This window comes from Pezoporus wallicus, unplaced genomic scaffold (genome assembly GCF_028554395.1).
Source record: "Pezoporus wallicus isolate ANWC-B61680 ecotype Strahan unplaced genomic scaffold, APGP_CSIRO_Pwel_v1 contig_2384, whole genome shotgun sequence".
In the NCBI taxonomy this organism is placed as follows: domain Eukaryota; kingdom Metazoa; phylum Chordata; class Aves; order Psittaciformes; family Psittacidae; genus Pezoporus; species Pezoporus wallicus.
Window position 1 is genome coordinate 7,037,660 of NW_026640488.1, and position 18,230 is coordinate 7,055,889.

At 36.3% G+C, this 18,230-nt stretch overlaps 1 protein-coding gene across 1 annotated transcript in view; it reads left to right on the top strand.

Annotated features, from left to right (window-relative positions):
• PALLD (palladin, cytoskeletal associated protein) overlaps nt 1-18,230 on the top strand; it is a 195,336-nt gene that overhangs the window by 78,259 nt on the left and 98,847 nt on the right. Inside the window, exons 9-10 of the mRNA XM_057419221.1 lie at nt 7,824-7,943; nt 8,725-9,067. Of these exons, the coding sequence (XP_057275204.1) occupies nt 7,824-7,943; nt 8,725-9,067 (463 nt within the window). The remainder of the gene's footprint in view (nt 1-7,823; nt 7,944-8,724; nt 9,068-18,230) is intronic.

The following is an 18,230-nucleotide window of genomic DNA, read 5'->3' on the forward strand; positions in this document are numbered from 1 at the left end:
AACCAAATTAACCTGTAATGAAGAATCTCCAAGTGCTAACAGTAGGCAATCATAACCCAAACTGTAAGGTTTAAAAATTGTAAGTTACAGTACAGAACGGTTCAAGGAGAGTTTCAATATCATTTCAATCCTTTTGATATGAAAAGAAATAAAGGAGAATAGATTTGTCTTAAAAAAGGGCAAAACAATCAGATCAATGGGTTGACCTTTTCCCCCTTCCCAGAGAAACTTATTTCTTGATCAAGTAGTATCATCTTTTCTAGATTTAATCTACCAGTGCTATGAGAATAGTACCTGGTATATCTAGGTCACTATTACCAGGAGCTTCTTTTCTACAAAATGACTTGAACTGCATTCACTTGTCTCCTTTAACATGATAGAAAAGATCTGAAAGGACTGAAACTACACAGAGTTTCTACAAAGTCCAAATTTAATAGCATATCTGAGGGTTTTGCTTTTAATAGTGGATTTAAAACTGTTCTGTCAAAACTCACAATCCTGAATAATGTTTGCTTCCTTTTGTAATCTTTTTTTGCCCCTTCACCCTCTTTAGGCAACATAGTGTGTATTATGCTACGTCAACAAAATATTTCAGAGCAGGAATGCACTGTTACCTAGTAGAAAGGAGAAGTGCTTGTTTGTTTGAGACAAAAGGTTCAAATTCCATTCTGTGAATAATTGAATACAAAGGAAATTGTATATTATGCCTCTTGCTAGAAGTCTTTTTTTATGGGCAACTAAGTAATGTTCAGAACTGCTAGCTGCAAGGTTTGTATGGCCTGACAGATATTACTGTGGAATAAGTAAGAATATTTATGATAGCTCACAAACCTAGCAATTTCCTTTCATAACTACTAAATGAAAGAGGAAATATAAGGTGGGATTCTGAGTCAAAAAAATAATATCCTTTCCAGCCTTGTAACATACCTGTACCACCATGTTGATGGTACATGCTTCCCATGTCTGCTTAGCTTGCAGACCCCGAGAGAGGATAGCTGAAGGCTTCTAAAGAGTCCTAGTTAGTGGATCCTTACATGAAAGGTGTATTTTGTGAGTTTTCCCAGGTACATAAAAGTTACTTACTATCAAGGTATCTTATACCACTCTCAAGGTAGGTGGCAAGGCAAGAGCAGGAAGGCATCTCAAAATACTATTTTGGTATCTGTATCACTGCAGTTTAATAGACATAACAGTAGTAAATGCCTCACAGCAGTCTGTTGTTTGGGGTTTTCTTTCATGCTTGTAATTCCATTGTACTATATTTATAAGAACCCTTCTGCTACTCAAAACCTACGAAAGAGTTTCAGTTCGGTATTTTGTTCTCCCTGCATTCATTGAGCTAAATAGTATCCCTGTAAGATTTGTGCAGTATCAGTTCCTACTAAACCCTATTAAATAATGTGCACTGTCTTACTCTCCACTAAAATTAATGACAGTACACTTATTGGCTTATTTGTGTAGGAATTGACTCCGTGCTTGCAAAGGGAATGTAAATAAAGTTTGGGCAAAATGTAAATATTTCTTTTTGACATAAATGATGAGGAGTGTTTCGTGTATTAGTAGTAATACTGTTTTATAGGATGCCATGAAGGCTTTTAATTCTTCTACAGCAGGAAGTTGAGTGGGTACCAGAAATACAGTAGGTACAGCACTGGTTTGTGATGCAGTTCAGACTCTTGAGAAGCCAGACAAAACTACTTGCAGAGGAAGTTGTCCATAAGCAAACACACAGCTGGTATTCAATGCAGATGGTGAATATATGTGCAACACTGGTTTGAAACCAGCATGCCTATGCTAGATAAGTGTCGTGGTTTAAACTCAGTCAGGTAATTCGTTCGCTCACTTCCCCCCCTTTCTTGCCCTCCCCCTGCTCCTGGAGGGACGGAGAGGAGAATCGAAAAGAATGCAACTCCCACGGGTTGAGATAAGAACAGTTTAGTAACTAAGGTATAACACAGATCACTATTGCTACCACCAATAATAACAACGATAAAGGAAATAACAAGGGAAGAGAATACAACACCTCAGCACCACCCGACATAACTTGCCCCCCCCAGCCCGAGCAAGCACCGACCGATACCTCCTCCAACCCTGCAGACTCCCAGCCCTTCCGGCTAACTCCCCGTTACATTCTGGGCATGACGTGCTGTGGTATGGAATACCTCTTTGGTCAGTTTGGGTCAGGTGTCCTGTCTCTGCTTCCTCCCAGCTTCCCCTCCTCCCTGGCAGAGCATGAGGCTCACAAAGTCCTTGGCCAAACCAAAACATCTCTATCAGCTCTGTTCCCGAGCCGAAAGTCAAAACACTGCACTGCACCAGCTACCAAGGAGGAGAAACATGACTGCTACTGCTGAACCCAGGACAATAAGTATTTAGAATTTTGAAAAATGGACATGATTTGTAAAGATTTTTCCAAGTGTACAGCTTCCATGGATTTTTACATAAATTGCAACAAGTTGTGTTGACTTTAATTGCTGGTTGTTAACCAAAGTCCAACTGTCAATAAACAATTTCTAGTGCTCAGAAACATCAGTTGCTTTTTGCTAGGTCAGTATTAATTATGTAAGAGAAAAATGTTCCATGAACTCACATAAGTAAGAAATTAAGAAGCAAAGGGAGGTTTTTTAGATACTTTTTTTGGGTACATTCTATCTATCCTGATGTGTTTTGCACTCCTTTTTCTGTCTAGACAGAGATCAGTTTGCATCACAAATCTCTCTAGACTGCTTCGTGAATTAATAGCTAGTCAGATTACATAAAGCCAACATCACAGTTTGTCAAATTACCTGCTCTTTCTTCTTTCTTGGAAGTTTTGACTTTATACTGACTGAATCCTTCAAAGAACAGGCTGCCTGAGAATGAAAAATCCCATTGAGTCATTTGCCAGCTGTTGGTATTTTGACCATTACTCAGCTGTCTGGAGGCAGCCACAAACTGTATTGAATTACATTAAAACAATTGTCTAATGGCATGTAAGAAGAAAACTATATGAAGTAATTTTTCTTAAATTGCCAAGGAATTGCCACATATACATGCTTTATTTTCCTAAGCACGATACTGTGTGTGTTCACCAGAAACATCTCAAAAGATAGTCATCACTTCTCTTGGATTGTGCTTTCTTGTTCCCTGTCTGGCTGCTGTGTTCCAGTAAGCGTAAGGAAGTGCTGTGTAAGTCCCTTAGAAATCTCCCCATATTTCTGCATATTGGAAACAGAAAATATATGGCAAATGTTACAGAAATCCTTACTGCCCTCTCATACAAAGAAAATCAGCTTTTTGATAGCTGATGAGATTCAAAACACAGAAACTTCAGTAGGTCTGCGTGCATGTTGGATCCTTGCATTTTTTAGTGAAAACGAAAGGACTATGACTAGGAGTCTAGCTCTCTCACTGCTGAGCAGCAAAGAAAGGCTTGAAGAGAGCTATCTCCAATGAGCTATAGCTCAAGATGCCAAATGGAGAGGAAAAACTGAAAATAAACTAAAATCATCTTTCATTAAAGGTGGTCTGATCAACCTATGTGCTATTGCTTCTCAGTTACATTTTCAGTTGTACTTATGCTTCTGAGCTACAGAATTCTTGTCCTGTCAGTGAACCCTTCTTAAGTCTGACTACCACGACTTTCCATGCTTCTTGATGCTTCCAAATTCAAAGTAAATCTCTGATTTTGCACTATTTGTTTTTTAGAAAATGCTGCTATTCATCTTCAGTTGTAAATATTCAAAGCTTATGGGGATACATTAGTCATCACAGTTACACTGCTGAATACACTGATTTCAGCTTCGATCTGTACACCTGACTTAACTTCAGACTACCTGGCTTAGGCAACTGCAGTATCATAACTGCCTTAGTGTAAGCTTTAGCATAAACTTTTCCTTGATGCTGATAAATAGCTTGATTTCTCCTCAAACCTGAATGCTGCTTTAGGGACTAAAGTCCATGCTGTCATTATTGTATCATACTGTATCATCATGTATTCACTATACACTGTATAGTAAATTATATTCACTATATTCACTGTACCTGAACCAGCTAGTTGGCAGCCATCTTGGGTATTGATTACATTTGCTGTAACCTGGGTTCTCTGTCCTAAAACTGCGGCTCTCTGTCCTAAAACTGGATTATATTGCACAGAATCAAATTTGCTGTTGTTCAGTTTTCTTCTAAGCGTTTTGTAAGTGCTGTTTGAGGTATCTTAAAGCACAGGCAGTTCTGTGTATTTTTTTAAAACCTGTCTCTTCATTTCTTGAGTGGCATAAAGCCTATTCAATAAGGCAGAGCTGCCTGTCTAAGTAAAATTATATACCATAATGATCATCAGAAACAGATAAATATTTTTTCAGTGTGTTATTGCAAGTTAAGGTATCTACAGGTCTGCAATGCCATCTGTTATGCTCCTTTGCATATTCAGTTCTGCTCCATTTTCACACTTCCTCATTCTCATGTGCATAAAAGATGCACAGATACCTAAACGAGAAGTTTCCTGATGGTAACTTGCTTTGCCATTAAGCTGTAGTTAAACATCTGATGACTAGGGGAACAAGAGAAGAAGGAGAGACAAGTTGTCTACAAGATGGCAGGGTTGTGTTTGGTTAGATTTTTACCAGGAAACCACCATTCTGACTAATGCCTGTCTTTGCATATCAGAAAACTTATGGCTTTGAACCTGCAGCTATAGAAATAGCTCTGGTCTTTGCATCCTAATGAACAATTATTTAAAGACCATACTTACTTCCCAGGACTATATGTGCATTACAGTGGAGGAAGCTAATGATCACATTTGGCGATGAAACTGCAAATATAGCAAGTACTCAACAACTTTTAATTCAATACATAGAAACATTATGAAGTAAGCAAATCACCAGTGATGAAATCTGTTAAAATGCAACAGTCTTCTGTCTTACCAAAGATAATTCTTCTTAATGGACTCATGAACCATAAAGGGAAAGGATTACTGCATAAAATGTAATCTTTCTTTCTAGATAACTGACAAAATAGTCAAGTAATTGCATGCCTAAGCATTTTACATGTTTCAGTGAACAGAATGCTTTTGTATTCCTTTAGTCAAGTGTTAAATACATTTTAAGGCCCTGAGAACAGCATTTCAGAGCTGCTTTCTGGAACACATTTTTGTGATGAAATTATTTGTCAGCTGGTGATTGCCGGGAAGTAGAACAGACATTATTTACTTCACATCATCCAATTCTACTTTGCACAGGAACAGAAAGAAAAAGTAATAACAAAAGTCAGGCTTTAAAGCTAGAAAAATACTCAGAGCACTATGCATCCAGAATGTGTTATGGTAATCTTTAAAGAATGCTTCTTTTGTCAAGTTAGTACTTTATTTCCATGTTTTTCATTGTAGTAAGCCTTTTAGCAAGCATCTGGAGGTTAGTGATTTCTTGGTTTTGGGGAAGAAAAATTAATACAGACAATGGGAATGTGTTGTTTGCACATGCTTTTTGCTCAAGCTGCCTTTTGATTAGTTCTTAGGGGTGTTTTTGTCTGTTTTCAGTTTAGCCAGTTTTCTCATGATTAATCACAAATGTGTAGTAGCTTGCACATCTGGCTGAGAAGACTGAATTTTAAACTCTGATTAGTATCATCATTAATTTACTTTCAATTTCTGTTACAAGGATTACTGTAATTTACCATGTATAATTTACAAATATGCTGCTTCCATAAACAAACCACATCAGAGCAGAGTCCATTAGAATTCTTGTGTCACTGAAGACTGAACATCAGCTCTTCTCGTGTGATCTTTTTACATACTTTAATAAATGAAGAAACCTTATGCATTAATGAGCTCTGTTGTTTGGGAAACAGGACTTCTGCTGGTTGTTATGTTTTGCAGTACCTTTGCCCTCATTCAAACAGCAGATTTCAGCATGGGGGAGGAGTGATTTGCAGACCTGAAATACCCAGCTTTCAGAATTCTGCTGTTAAATGAACAGGAAACTAGTATGCTGCATGTATCAGATTGCATCCCCAGAGTCAGTTCAGTCCACGAGTAGGCACGTGTGGTTTACAATAGAGCTTCAACTGCTTACGACACACCAAGACTCTAAAAAAAGCTGATCTCAGTAGTTCAAAAACTAGCTTGTGTTACCCATTACTTTCCTGATAAGACCTTTCATGAGTCATTAATCTTCATCTGGGTCAGCTAACATCCAACGTGCTACAGTATTACCATAGATGCCTCTTGCAGCTACACAATGACTGGTTTGTGTTGCCAAAAAAAAAAAAAGACAAAAAACCAACCACGTTCTGCTGTCTGAGAAACAGCTGTGTGCCAAATATTAGTCATTCATTTTTAGACCATTTCCAGTACAGGGAGTTTTTGGATACATTTTCATCTATAATTGTGAAAATTCCTCAACTTTTTTATTAAAGGAGACAGTAGTCTGCCATTCCACAGTGGAAATTAGGGAAGGAAAAAAAAATTAAAAAGCTAAAGCAACAAAACGAAACTCCCCAAAAAATTAGACAATGTTTTCCTTCTTTGAACTAAAAGATGTGAAGCCTGCCTTATTGAACCTCTACTGCAGAATAATTTTCATGCAAGATGTATTGGAGTCTGAAGTATTTTCCCTCACTTTTCTGTTTTTATTAGCTATATTCCATTGATTTTGTGATATGTAGGATTCCATGTAAATGTCCATTTTTCTCTAATGAAACTGAATTCTGTAAAACGTCTCTGAATTGGGTTTGAGATTAGAAAATGAGCATAAGAGAAAGAAACTCCTAATTAAGGAAACCCACAATGCAGCATAGTCCAGGTCTAAAAATATCTAGGTGTGTTGTGTAAATATTAGGATTATTTAGAAAGGCTATACTGTGATTATTATATATATATATATATATATATATATATATATATATATATATATATATATATATATATATAAAATACCATTACAAGTAGAGATAAAATGAAGTGACTTAGAAGAATCTGAAAAATAAATGCCTGGATAATTAAGTATGTGCATTATGAATGGATGGGATTGATTTAGAAAACGTTACTGAGAGACCCAACCTGAAATACGAACAGTCTGGCCTTCATGTAATTTTTCTGACTGAGATCCTGGTATAATCAAAGCATATACTGTGACATATCAAATTGGAATGAATAGCCAATTGGCTATTGGAATTAATCAAATAGCCACGGAATACATCTATGTCACAGCATTCTGAACAGTGCCTAGGGATGCTGATTTGTGCCATATTTTGAATTTATCCATTCTCACTGCTGTGCAGAGACAGAAATTCTCTTACCAAACTCCAAAAGAGGACTATTTATGCATCCATAATTTGTATTTCTGGCTAGTTTACACAGGAAAGCTAACTGAGAGTGATAACAAAGTGCTTTCTGGTTTTACTGAGAATGGAGTTTGATCTGAAATGTTGCATTAAGTACAGAAAACTTCCAGGAAAGAAGGAATAGTATGACATTCTTATTGGTGGTTTTAGAGGGCCAGAAAGAGCTTGCAGGTACTGTGTATGAAAACCAGTACATAGATTTGTATGAATTAGTACTATCCTCCATAAAAATGAGGATACTGAGTTGTGAAATGACTGCACAGATTTGTGCCTGCAGAATCACTATTTAAGATAGGCCACTTTGAAAACAGCTTAGTGAATTCACTTGTTTTGTATATAAAAGGATTTTCATTAAAGTCATGTATGTTGGAAGCTCTTTGGCAGTCCTCACAGGATTTCTTTGTATAAGGAGCATTTTCTGGTGTCCTCTAACATAAATGCAAAAACATTTTATGGTGCTTTAAATAGTTTATGATGCAGTTTATTTTTATGTTTATTTCCAGAAGAGATATGTACCCTTGTAATTGCAGAAACTTTTCCTGAAGATTCAGGACTTTTCACATGCACAGCAACAAATGAACATGGTTCAGTAACAAGCAGTGCACAACTAACTGTCTGCTCAGGTATGTGATGAACGGAAAGAAGAATTTTTAATCATAGATCTTAGATAATTAATTTACCTGTGAAGTTACCAGTCTCCTTCCCATGTAGAAAAGAGCTGCTGTAAGACAGGGGTTTTGTGGGCCTCAGAGCAGTCATATAAAGCAAACTGAATGTTTTGATTGGCCCATTTCCTAGTTTAATATCTTTATTCATGTAAAATACAATTTTAAAGTGCCTGCCACAAGCCTGAAATATTTTTAAGCAGTGAGGTTCTGAGGCTAGATGGTAGCAGAGGCAGAACGAAAGCAGATGAAGTTATGCTACCAAAGGTGGCATATGCCTTTTGTAAAACAAAAAACTGTGGCATGATATGTTTTTGTAACATGTTTACATACATACTTCAGTGGAATGCACTCACCCAGCTGCCATTGCAAACATGCCATGTATACATACATCCTTCGGCATTTTTAAATTATTTGTTCTTAAAAGATGCTGAAACTCCAGGTAGAGGAAATGCTGTTTCAGCTGCTGTTGTCAGTACTTGCCAATCTCACTTAGTGGCTGGATTCCAGAAATAGATTTGGAGATATCCATAAAGATCCTTATTATGCATTTTTCATGGAGCAAATCAGAAAGTGAATAGCCAGTCATATAACTAATTCAGTATAAATTAGCAATGGGAGGTCTAGAAAAATGACAGCCAAAGAGATTTCATCTTTAACAAAATGAAAATGCAGCACGTATGTACCATGTACCTTGTCTATGACTTCTTGGAGACACATTCTTTTTGATTCCTTTTAGCCAACTCAGAGAACTCTACTCATGAATTGCTGGCAAGAGAATCCAACAGTGATGATTTCCATCATTTCCCACCACTTCCTCCAGTTGAAATTAGCTCTTTTGAGGTTCCTCCTAAGAAACATACAGAGACTCATCAAGCAAACAATACCGAGTTGAGATCTGGTGGGAAGGCTCATCAACTGCAGCTCAATTCATCTGAGGAAAAAACAAATGGTGTCCATCCCATTCATGGAGTAAATGGAATGATTAACAGCAAGCCAAATGGTGATAAATCCATCCCACCTCCAGCTGTCTTGCTTTCACCCACAAAGGAGCCACCACCTGTGCTTGCCAAACCAAAGCTGTGAGTATTTTTTTATTGTTTTCTTGTTGGGTTTTTTGTTTCTTGTAGACTTGATATTTGTCGAAAGTAAATTTTTCCCTGGAGCCAATTCAGTGTTAGACAATGGACAATGACCATGTCTATCCCTTGGACAATCTTCTTCTGTGGTTTATGTCCAACGAGCTGAATGCAGGAGAGAACTGTGTTCTTTCTCATACTGCCATGGCAGGGGGGTTGGATCTAGATGATCTTAAGGTCCTTTCCAACCCTAACTGTTCTGTGATTCTGTCAAAGGGAAGTGCATTATGTATAACACATTCTGTAGAAAGATTTAAGATAAAGTCACCAAAAAGAAGTGGTAGGGCTGTTGCTCTGGACTCTTTATTCCTAGTCGCTGTATCTGAATGTCACAGTGGCCTGAGATTCTTGCATGCTATTCCCGTTTCAGTACTGGTTAGTGATCTTTATTCTGAATGGTTTTGGTTTTGTGTAGTCAGTGGATATCCTTTCCAACCCTAACTATTCTGTGATTCTATGATATGTAGGTGTGTAATGTTTGTATTATTTCTTACATTATGTTTTTATATAACATGTAACTGATTCTACTGTGAGCCAGATTACAATGGCTCTTTTATAACTATAATCTGAAAATGAAAAGCTCAAGGAGAGGAGAGAAGTATCTGAAAAAAACAGTAAATATTTTTACCTAATAATTAGTGATAATACCTTACTTATGCAAGAGTGATCTTATACTGACTGTTAACTTATAGATTCATTTGAGCATTTCACAGACTTTTGTTTTTCAATCTCCCTCAAGAATTTTTGGAGTGTGACAAAGGAACAAAAATGCTATTTTCTTTTATTTGCACCAACAATTAGAAGGGCTTATTAATCATAAAAATGTGTTAAAAAAGAAGTATGAAATATGGTCTTCAAGCTTAGCAAGATTGTTTGCTTAATAACATGTTTTCACAGGATAACTTGCCACATATAAGAATACTCTTGTACCAGTCGTGCTGATTTTAAATGCACAAAACCACATGCTTGAGGCAGCAAGCCAACAGGGTTCCCTTTCTGCACTTACCACTTTTATCTTTCTGTTGCTCTTTGTCATTCTAAGAAGTCTCTGACAACTATAGATGAGAAGGAGGAGTGGGAGAAGTAGAAAGACTGAGTGGTGAAATTAAAAAATATATATGGTGGTGATTGCATGTATGGGAGGGAGGATGCTGAGGATGATGTGTGATGTGGAGTGAGCCAGGTGGTCCTGTACCCAGCACATCTGCTGCTAGACTCATTTGTGAAGAGAGGAAGTGAAATTTCCAGCAGAGCAGCATTTTGCTGCAAATTTCACCTCAAAGCTTGATTTTCCAGAAGTGAAGCTGCCCTAAATGAAGGAAAGAAGGCTGTGTAATAGAGTTCCTATTGTATAATGTTCACTGCTACTTGTGCAAAATTTATTTTGCTCTTAAACATAGAGAAGTCATATAAATAGAGTTGAGCATAGTACATAATGATGTGAGGGGCATGCTATTACTAGAACGCTTTCAGTTGCTTATGTCCAAATGGATGACCTTGGAATCCCTAGGGCAATTGCACTAGAGTCCTATGTTTTGCCATTAACAACATTTGATGTGCAAGAGCCTGATCTTCGTTGCAGTCACAATACATGTTTTGCTTGGCCAAAGCCAGTGTGAGTCTGTCCTGCTATCAAAAATGGAAATCTTGCCTTCTGTTCAGCCAAGTGTTTTGCTCCCAAGCATACTGGTAGCCTAAGAAAGGGAAAGTGTGCTAACAGGAGGAGGAAAAGGAATGTCTGGCTGCAGAGACTTCAAATGAGCTTTCAGTGTTTGGGAAACTGCATCCCAAGTCAAAGCTAGTAAAATAGTTATATTAAAATTAGCTAAGTATTAAAGTAGCTATCTTGGCCATGAGAGTGGTCCCTCTTGAAGAGAGCTCATCTATGGAGTTTTATCTGTCCATGGAGTACTAGAATTTGACGATAGAAGCAGCATATATTTGCAATGACATAACAGCAAACATGTTTATTGTAACATTTTTTTAATTACTTAGACATTTAAAGTAATGTTGGCTGTGTAGAAAGTCTGAAGCTTCAGAATCAGTGCGCATTATTTTTGATGAAACCTGACTCTAGTTTTAAATTTCCTGAAGAACCTCTATTCAAACTTCTGTTAACTCATAAATTACCTAACAGCTTTATCTGTGAACTCCGTGAAAATAGTTTATTCAGCCAGCACTGATAGTAACTGCAAAGATTTGGGAATGATGGACTGTTTTTTGTTTAGTGTTGTTTATAGTTATTGCTGCTGTTATTATGTTATTGTTGTTATTTTAACTAGAAGGAGAGACTGAGTACCTTTTTGAAGTACAGAATACATTTGCACTTTGGTAATGTGGCTGTAACCAACAGCTATAAAATAATGATTTACCACAATTCAGTCCAGTGCAAGAACTGCCATGCTACAGAGAGTTACTGTAGTTATTTTCTGGATTGCAGTCCTACAAAATGCTGTTTGTGGTTACAGACACTCAAGTAATCCTTAAGTAATGATATTAGTTGTTGCCTTAGTCTGGTGCTAGGAATATTTAAAACAGATTTTAATGTGATAATATACAGACATTTCTGGGAAAAAATGCACATAGAATTAACTGGGAAAGCGGTCAATAGCAGATATCTTTTAACATGAAATTTAGAGAACAGTAATGTTAAATATGGTTAAAAGGCACAATATTTTATCATGCATTGTTTGCAAGATGAGTTTATGTAGACAAGAGGGGAAGAACTGATGAACTGAGACCAAAAGCCCTCAGATTTCTGTAATTCAGATCCCTCCCGCGGGCACCTACTTGATACTGAGCTATTAGTGTGCATTGGACTTTTCCAGGCAATATCGGTATAATGCACAGATGAGCTTTCAGAAGTGTCCCCATAAATGTATAGTATTTAGATACTTATCACTTTTTTGACTAATTTTGAGAGATGAACTATTAATTTCAGTATGTAGCCCATGTGTGAAAGTGCTGCCTTAAACCCCTCTTAATCCTCAGTCTGAATGACTGCAAAAAGGCAGGATGCTGTATATGAGGTGCCCATGGTTTGTCATTTACTAACAAATTATTTATAAAAATAGAGGATTTTATGAGGAAAATATACTAAGATATTAGATTGGTATTTGCAGGTAGGAGAGAGAAGAAATTACACAGGTAATAGGATGCTGCAGCTGTAGAGACAGCTCCCTGTTAAAAAAGTGTGCAAACACAACCACTGAGAGGATTAGAATAAAAAATATCACTCTTTTCTTCAAATTATAATGATGCTAAATCCTGAATCTTCCTACAAATCTTTAAGCTGTTCTATCTTTATATTCTTATGACTGAAAGAGCACTTTTTGAAAGCCTGGTTCTTTCCTAGAGAGCTGCAGACAATTTAGTCTCCATTTTTCTTGTGAAAAAGAAGACCCAAGTTTGCTGAGAAAGCTAGATTGCCTGTACTTAGTATGTTAAAATATTACGTATAAATATATAATACTGTGTGAAAATGCCCTAATTGAGTTGTATTGAGTTATATCTGCTGTAATGAAGCTGCATGAACTTGTAGAGATATAAAACTATCCCAGCTCCACCTCAAAATCCTGATCAAATGGATCTGATTTTGAATAGTAATGATCCATTTGCTCCTGTTATCCTAAGTTCAGTTTTATGGGACATTTATAACTCTAGAGACTCTCATTTAGACACAGTCACATGAAAATGTGTCAGTAATTTCTTTCATATTCCTCAAAATAGTCACAAATAACTTGAATATTGAAATGATGTGCTGGTCAGTCTGCTGTTAAGGGCAGCCTGCTCAGGCAGTAGAATGTCACTTTTTTCCCCAGTTCCTAAGGTGACTTTAATGAAAACCAAAGAAGAGATAGTAACTTGGAATTGTAAATAAAAATAATAAATGGGGGGTTTGTAAGTGTTCTGCTTTCAGTGACTTCAGTGGCCTATTTCAGACCAAGGAATATGATGACACGAAACCAGTAGCAGTTATTGCTGAGGAATTTCCTTTTACCAATCCCTTTGTTAACATAGTGTTAAAGGGTAATCATAAATGACCTGCAAGCCTTTTAAAATCTGCAACAATGGAAGTCTGAATCTCTTTGTAATAATTGATACCAACAAAAAAAAAGGTTCAAGGTAGGTGAAAAATGTATTTTCTAGGGCTTTTTCTATCTTCTTTTGGCAGTGACATTTTCTGACCCTTATTAGGTGGAGACAACTAATGGTACATCCTGCTTATATAAAAGCTAATCAGTATTTTAACAGGAAAAGTCAAACATCCTTGAATCAGTTATAAAATATGGGAAGTGTGTGTGCCATCAGCACAATATTCACACAGGACTTTGGTATGTTTTTCAGGTTTTTCTTTTACACTGAAAATATGACACGTTATAGGATTGAGATGTAATATTTTGACTTTTAAAACATTTTTGTTGTTTTTAATTTCTTTCCTTCTCACTGAAATAATTGATGAGTTTAATACTTGGAAATGATCAAGCAAAGCAAATCCAAGTGTTTGGTTCTTCTAACATGCAGCTTTTTCTGAGAAGTTCTCGGCGTAGTTTGTGGATATAGAGTTCCTGTAGAAGTGTTCAAGGTTTCTCTTAGTATCATAGGACAGAGTTCTCAAACTGATCTAAATGCTTGCCTGTGTGCTAATCCTTGCAGACTAATCATCATATGTACTTCGTATTTACATGGCTTTGGAGATAACATGTAACCCCATTTGCGTTGGTATTGTTTCATCCCTGACCTCATAATGATCTAGTCTACGCATCATTTTGAAAATGTAAAAATACAATCTTTTGCTGGCTAGAAGGATAAAGGGAGATGAGAAGTGATACAGGGGTTTTTTTGCCCTACTTTTCTTTTGTTCTGCCTCTGTGCAGAAAAATCCATTTTCCAGGACTTCTCGCTTTGGCTGTAGCAGGTAGATGCTGAAGCTTCAAAATGAAGACAGATGGTGTTCATCATTTGTGTTTGGTTTCTCTCTCTAAACTGATTTCTGGTTGCCATAATCTAGTTATAAGCTTTTGTAGTTCCTAACAGCTGTCACTTGTGAGCTAAATACTAAGAAAAAGCTGCATATTTAGTTACTGACCATAAACAGGTCCAAAAATCATGCTCACTTTTTTACCGAGGGGGGGAAGGGGAAGGCTTTTCATACTTCATATGATACCTGCAACACAAAACAATAATATGCTTATGCAAACAAATATATTGTTTGGTGACTGAAGAATAACTGAAGTCAGATTGATCAGATCTACAAGTTATCTGTTTCTCATGTGACTGTGAAAACACTAAACTCGTAGGCATATTTCGGAGGTCACAGGTCCCAGAATATTTAAAACATCTGGCGGACTCAATGACATGTCAGAAAATAGTTTTACATAAATTTCTTTTGGGTTTCCACTAGCTGTCAAGATTCAGCAAAGATTTGAAGACTGTCTATAAGATTGCAACCTATGAAATAATGTGAAATGTAATAACGAAAATAACAAAAGTCAGATGAGAAAAACATGTTTGCAAATGAAAGTATAATCAAAATAACCTTTGCTTCGTGGACTCTATTCCCCAGTCCTCTATGGGACTAAGTGTCTGTATTTTTGCCTGGTTTATAAAGTTGATAAATATCAATCCACTGTAAGTATTCTGATTTGACATCCAGAGAATGATGGCAGCAGCTGGAAAATGTACTCAGGAAAATTGGTAGAATGCCATTAAAATCTGGTTTATATTTTCAGTAACATCTGTCTTCTGCCCTATTAGAGACTTTTACAAATTAATTTCCAGAAAATAATTGAAAGATATAACCTATGTTTAAAAACCAGACATATCTAAAACCGAGTGAAGAAGCTTACAAAGTTAAAAATCCTTGGTGAAGTTCACAACAACTTAAATATTGGTATTTTAAGTATCTTAGTATTGAAAAGTTACAAATACTTAGTATTCTTTCTCTGTCATTCATTTCATTAAAGTCAATTCAGTACAAGGGGTCATAGTTTATTCAAATCCTGGTGCAATTGTTGATATATTTCTGCAGTGAAAAATGGCAATGAGAAAAGAGTAATAACAATGCAGAGGAAAAATTTCTCTTGCTTAGATTACTGCATGAAAAATCTTTGGCTTAAGAATTTAGAAAGTGCAGTTAATGGAAAGAGTTTCTGTACATTTCTTAAAGTACTTTTGTTAAAATAACTTTTAATAGGAAAAAAAAGACTGGAGGTTGAAGTTACTTTTCATTCATTCTCTTTCCCACAGTTGCGTCGCTCATGCGCTTTCTCGCTCACACTTGTTCTTGCCTTCTCTTTCTCTCTCCCCACTTCTTTCATTCTGATGAAAATCCTTCACAGTTCTGGCATATGACCCACTATTAGTGTAAGGTTCATCAATTCAGGATAAGAACTGTTTTGTGTTAATAGCACTGTCATGTTTTCTCAAGGCCTGAAAGGCTTCTTAGCAGAGACAGAGGGAAAACTCACAGCATGTTTTCCCTTTCAAGTACAATAATGTTACAGTTAATGTAGAAACTCCTTGTCTGTGAGTTCTGGTTTATAATGCAACTGTTTCATTCAGCTCCCTACTTGGAGAAAATAAATATATGGATCATGACAGATATATAAAATACAGTTTAAAGTACTTAAGTTCCCAGTGGGTGAAACTTTGAAGGGGCAGGGTAGAAGTCTATATTTTTAATTTAAAAATTCATACCAAAGAGGTTTCTTTAAAGAAACTATGGAAAATATTTCTAGTGAACTTACAAGTTCTTCCTTGTAGTATTAAATGGTTATACTGGTCTGCTTCAATGGTACTGACATAACAAGGCCATTCCTGAAATGACTGTGTTATCAACATAGTTACAGTTTGAATAATTAAGTAATTTTCTTGCTGATTTGAGTGGGAATTTTTATATGTTTCTCTATTAATCCCAAATATAGTGTTGTCTCATAATCGTGTTCTTTTTTTATTTTCTGACGTTCACTTTGTACAATTTCTCATAACTTCTCTATATCTTAATACTACATTTTTAATATATGTCTGTGAAACGGTTAATGTGTTGGCCTTCTAAAATAAATAAATCTGTACTTTGAGCTTTGGAATTGCTTATATTTTGTGGCAATTCCATAATAATAATAAAAAAGCATCATATGGCAGCTATAAACTCTACTGCCTTCTTGGAACTCCCATATAGTAATTAAGACTTTAGTAAAAGGAGATCTCACTCTACACTCCATGCAGATCTGGGTATGGTCTCAATATACAAACACAAAAGTATACCAGCAGTTCCCATTTCATTGAATACCAAGTGAGACATTCTCTTGTTGATAAACTGACTGTTTCACCCAAGGACCTGCCATACAAATGGCAGGCCGATGATAATTTGTGGATGTGGCAGATGTAAGTTTAGTATGCCAAGTCTTGGTCCTAGTTTTAGATATACATAAGTAGAGGTATAAAAATATTAGAAATGTATCTGAACATGCAATTGATCTGAGGGATAATATTAAAGATTTCTCACTGATTGCAGAAGGATACTTTGTCATTATGTAGTTTTCTGCTTGTTATGCTGGTGCTAAAGACTGGCCTGGAATCCAGAAGAAAATACTCTTCTGTATTCTCATACATGTGCAATGTATATGGCAAACATTAAAAGATGGTAAAATCTTACAGTAATTTAGCTGAGTTATCTCATGAACTTTCATAAAGTACTTTGCCAGTGAATGCATTGTGCAAGTCCTGTGGTATTTTCCCACCTTTCCTATCTGTACCTGTTTCCTTTTTATATTTCCACCTCAAGCTGATTTCTTAAACTAAGGATTTCTTTTTTATATATTTATGTTGGCAACTGCAGTCCAATTTTATTATATTTTTAATCTGGAAGACAGTGATGAAAGTAAACAAACTTCACTGAGCTTAAAGCCTCTAGAACCCTAATGAGAACCTGCACTCAGAGTACTTGAATGCCACCTCTTTCTGGTTCAGCTTCTTTAACATGAACTGGGTAAGCATATCTTGCATTTCTGCAGAATCTTCTCAAGTGTTCAGGAATAGCAGTAGGTATGCAAATGGTGATCTGGTTGAAGAACCCAACTTTGTGGCTCAGTAGCAGTTTATCTCCCTGGTAGCTGAATAGATTGGAGCATCAAGAGCACATGCAGTTCCAAAAGGCAAAGCAGAATGGCATGGATTGCTGCTGTTGTAGTTTAGAGAAAGTTTCATGAATGTCAGGTAGCACGTTGACTTTGAGAAAAATGACTTATTAATGAAATACTTAACAGAGAGAAAGCTCAACGAGCCTCAAGCGAGAGCTGCTTCATTGCAGTAGCTGGTTTCTGGTTTTGCCTGAAGGATGGAGGTATTTGTATTTTTTATTTTCCACCTTTCTGAATTCCATAGTAACATTTTCTGCTGTGGCCTGTTAAAGGAGAATGCTTTTCATTTTATTAAATATTCCAAACCTACAATACTGAAGTGGCAAGCATTACTGGAAAAGTCTGGTTTTATTTTCTGACAACTGATCATAATTAATATGCATGTTTGGAGCACTGTTAAAGTTCAGTGGATTTTCATAACTACTTACCGAATAAAATTGTCATTGTAGATTACACAGAAGTGAGAAGTCCTCTTAAGTGCTTCATTTTATCTTTTATTATTATTAATTTCCATGGTATTTTAAATACTTAGGGAAATAGTTGTCATATTGGCTTAGATGTTATTGGCTTCCTAAAATTGCTTAAAATTTTAAGTTGGATATACTTCAACTTTTGTTTACTTTTATAATGCTCGCTGGGAATTAAACTCTTCCTCCCTGAAGTAATACAGGATAAACAGTGTTTTCTGTTAGTAACAGAAATTCACAACGACCCTTTTGGCCCCCTTACTACTCATGTTTACTTAACCCTCCAAGCAGTCTAAACTGGACTTCAGTGACATTTGCAGACTTTGTTATCTAGTATAACCTTGTCTGAGTGAAACTGCCAAGTTAGCCCCTGAAGTCCGAACTGTGTGCCTTCAGCTTCCATTAAAACACATAAACATAGTGCTGGTTATCAGCAAACACCACGGAAATGTGCATAAAATACTCCATGTGCATAAACATCCTAGCCACATCCATAGC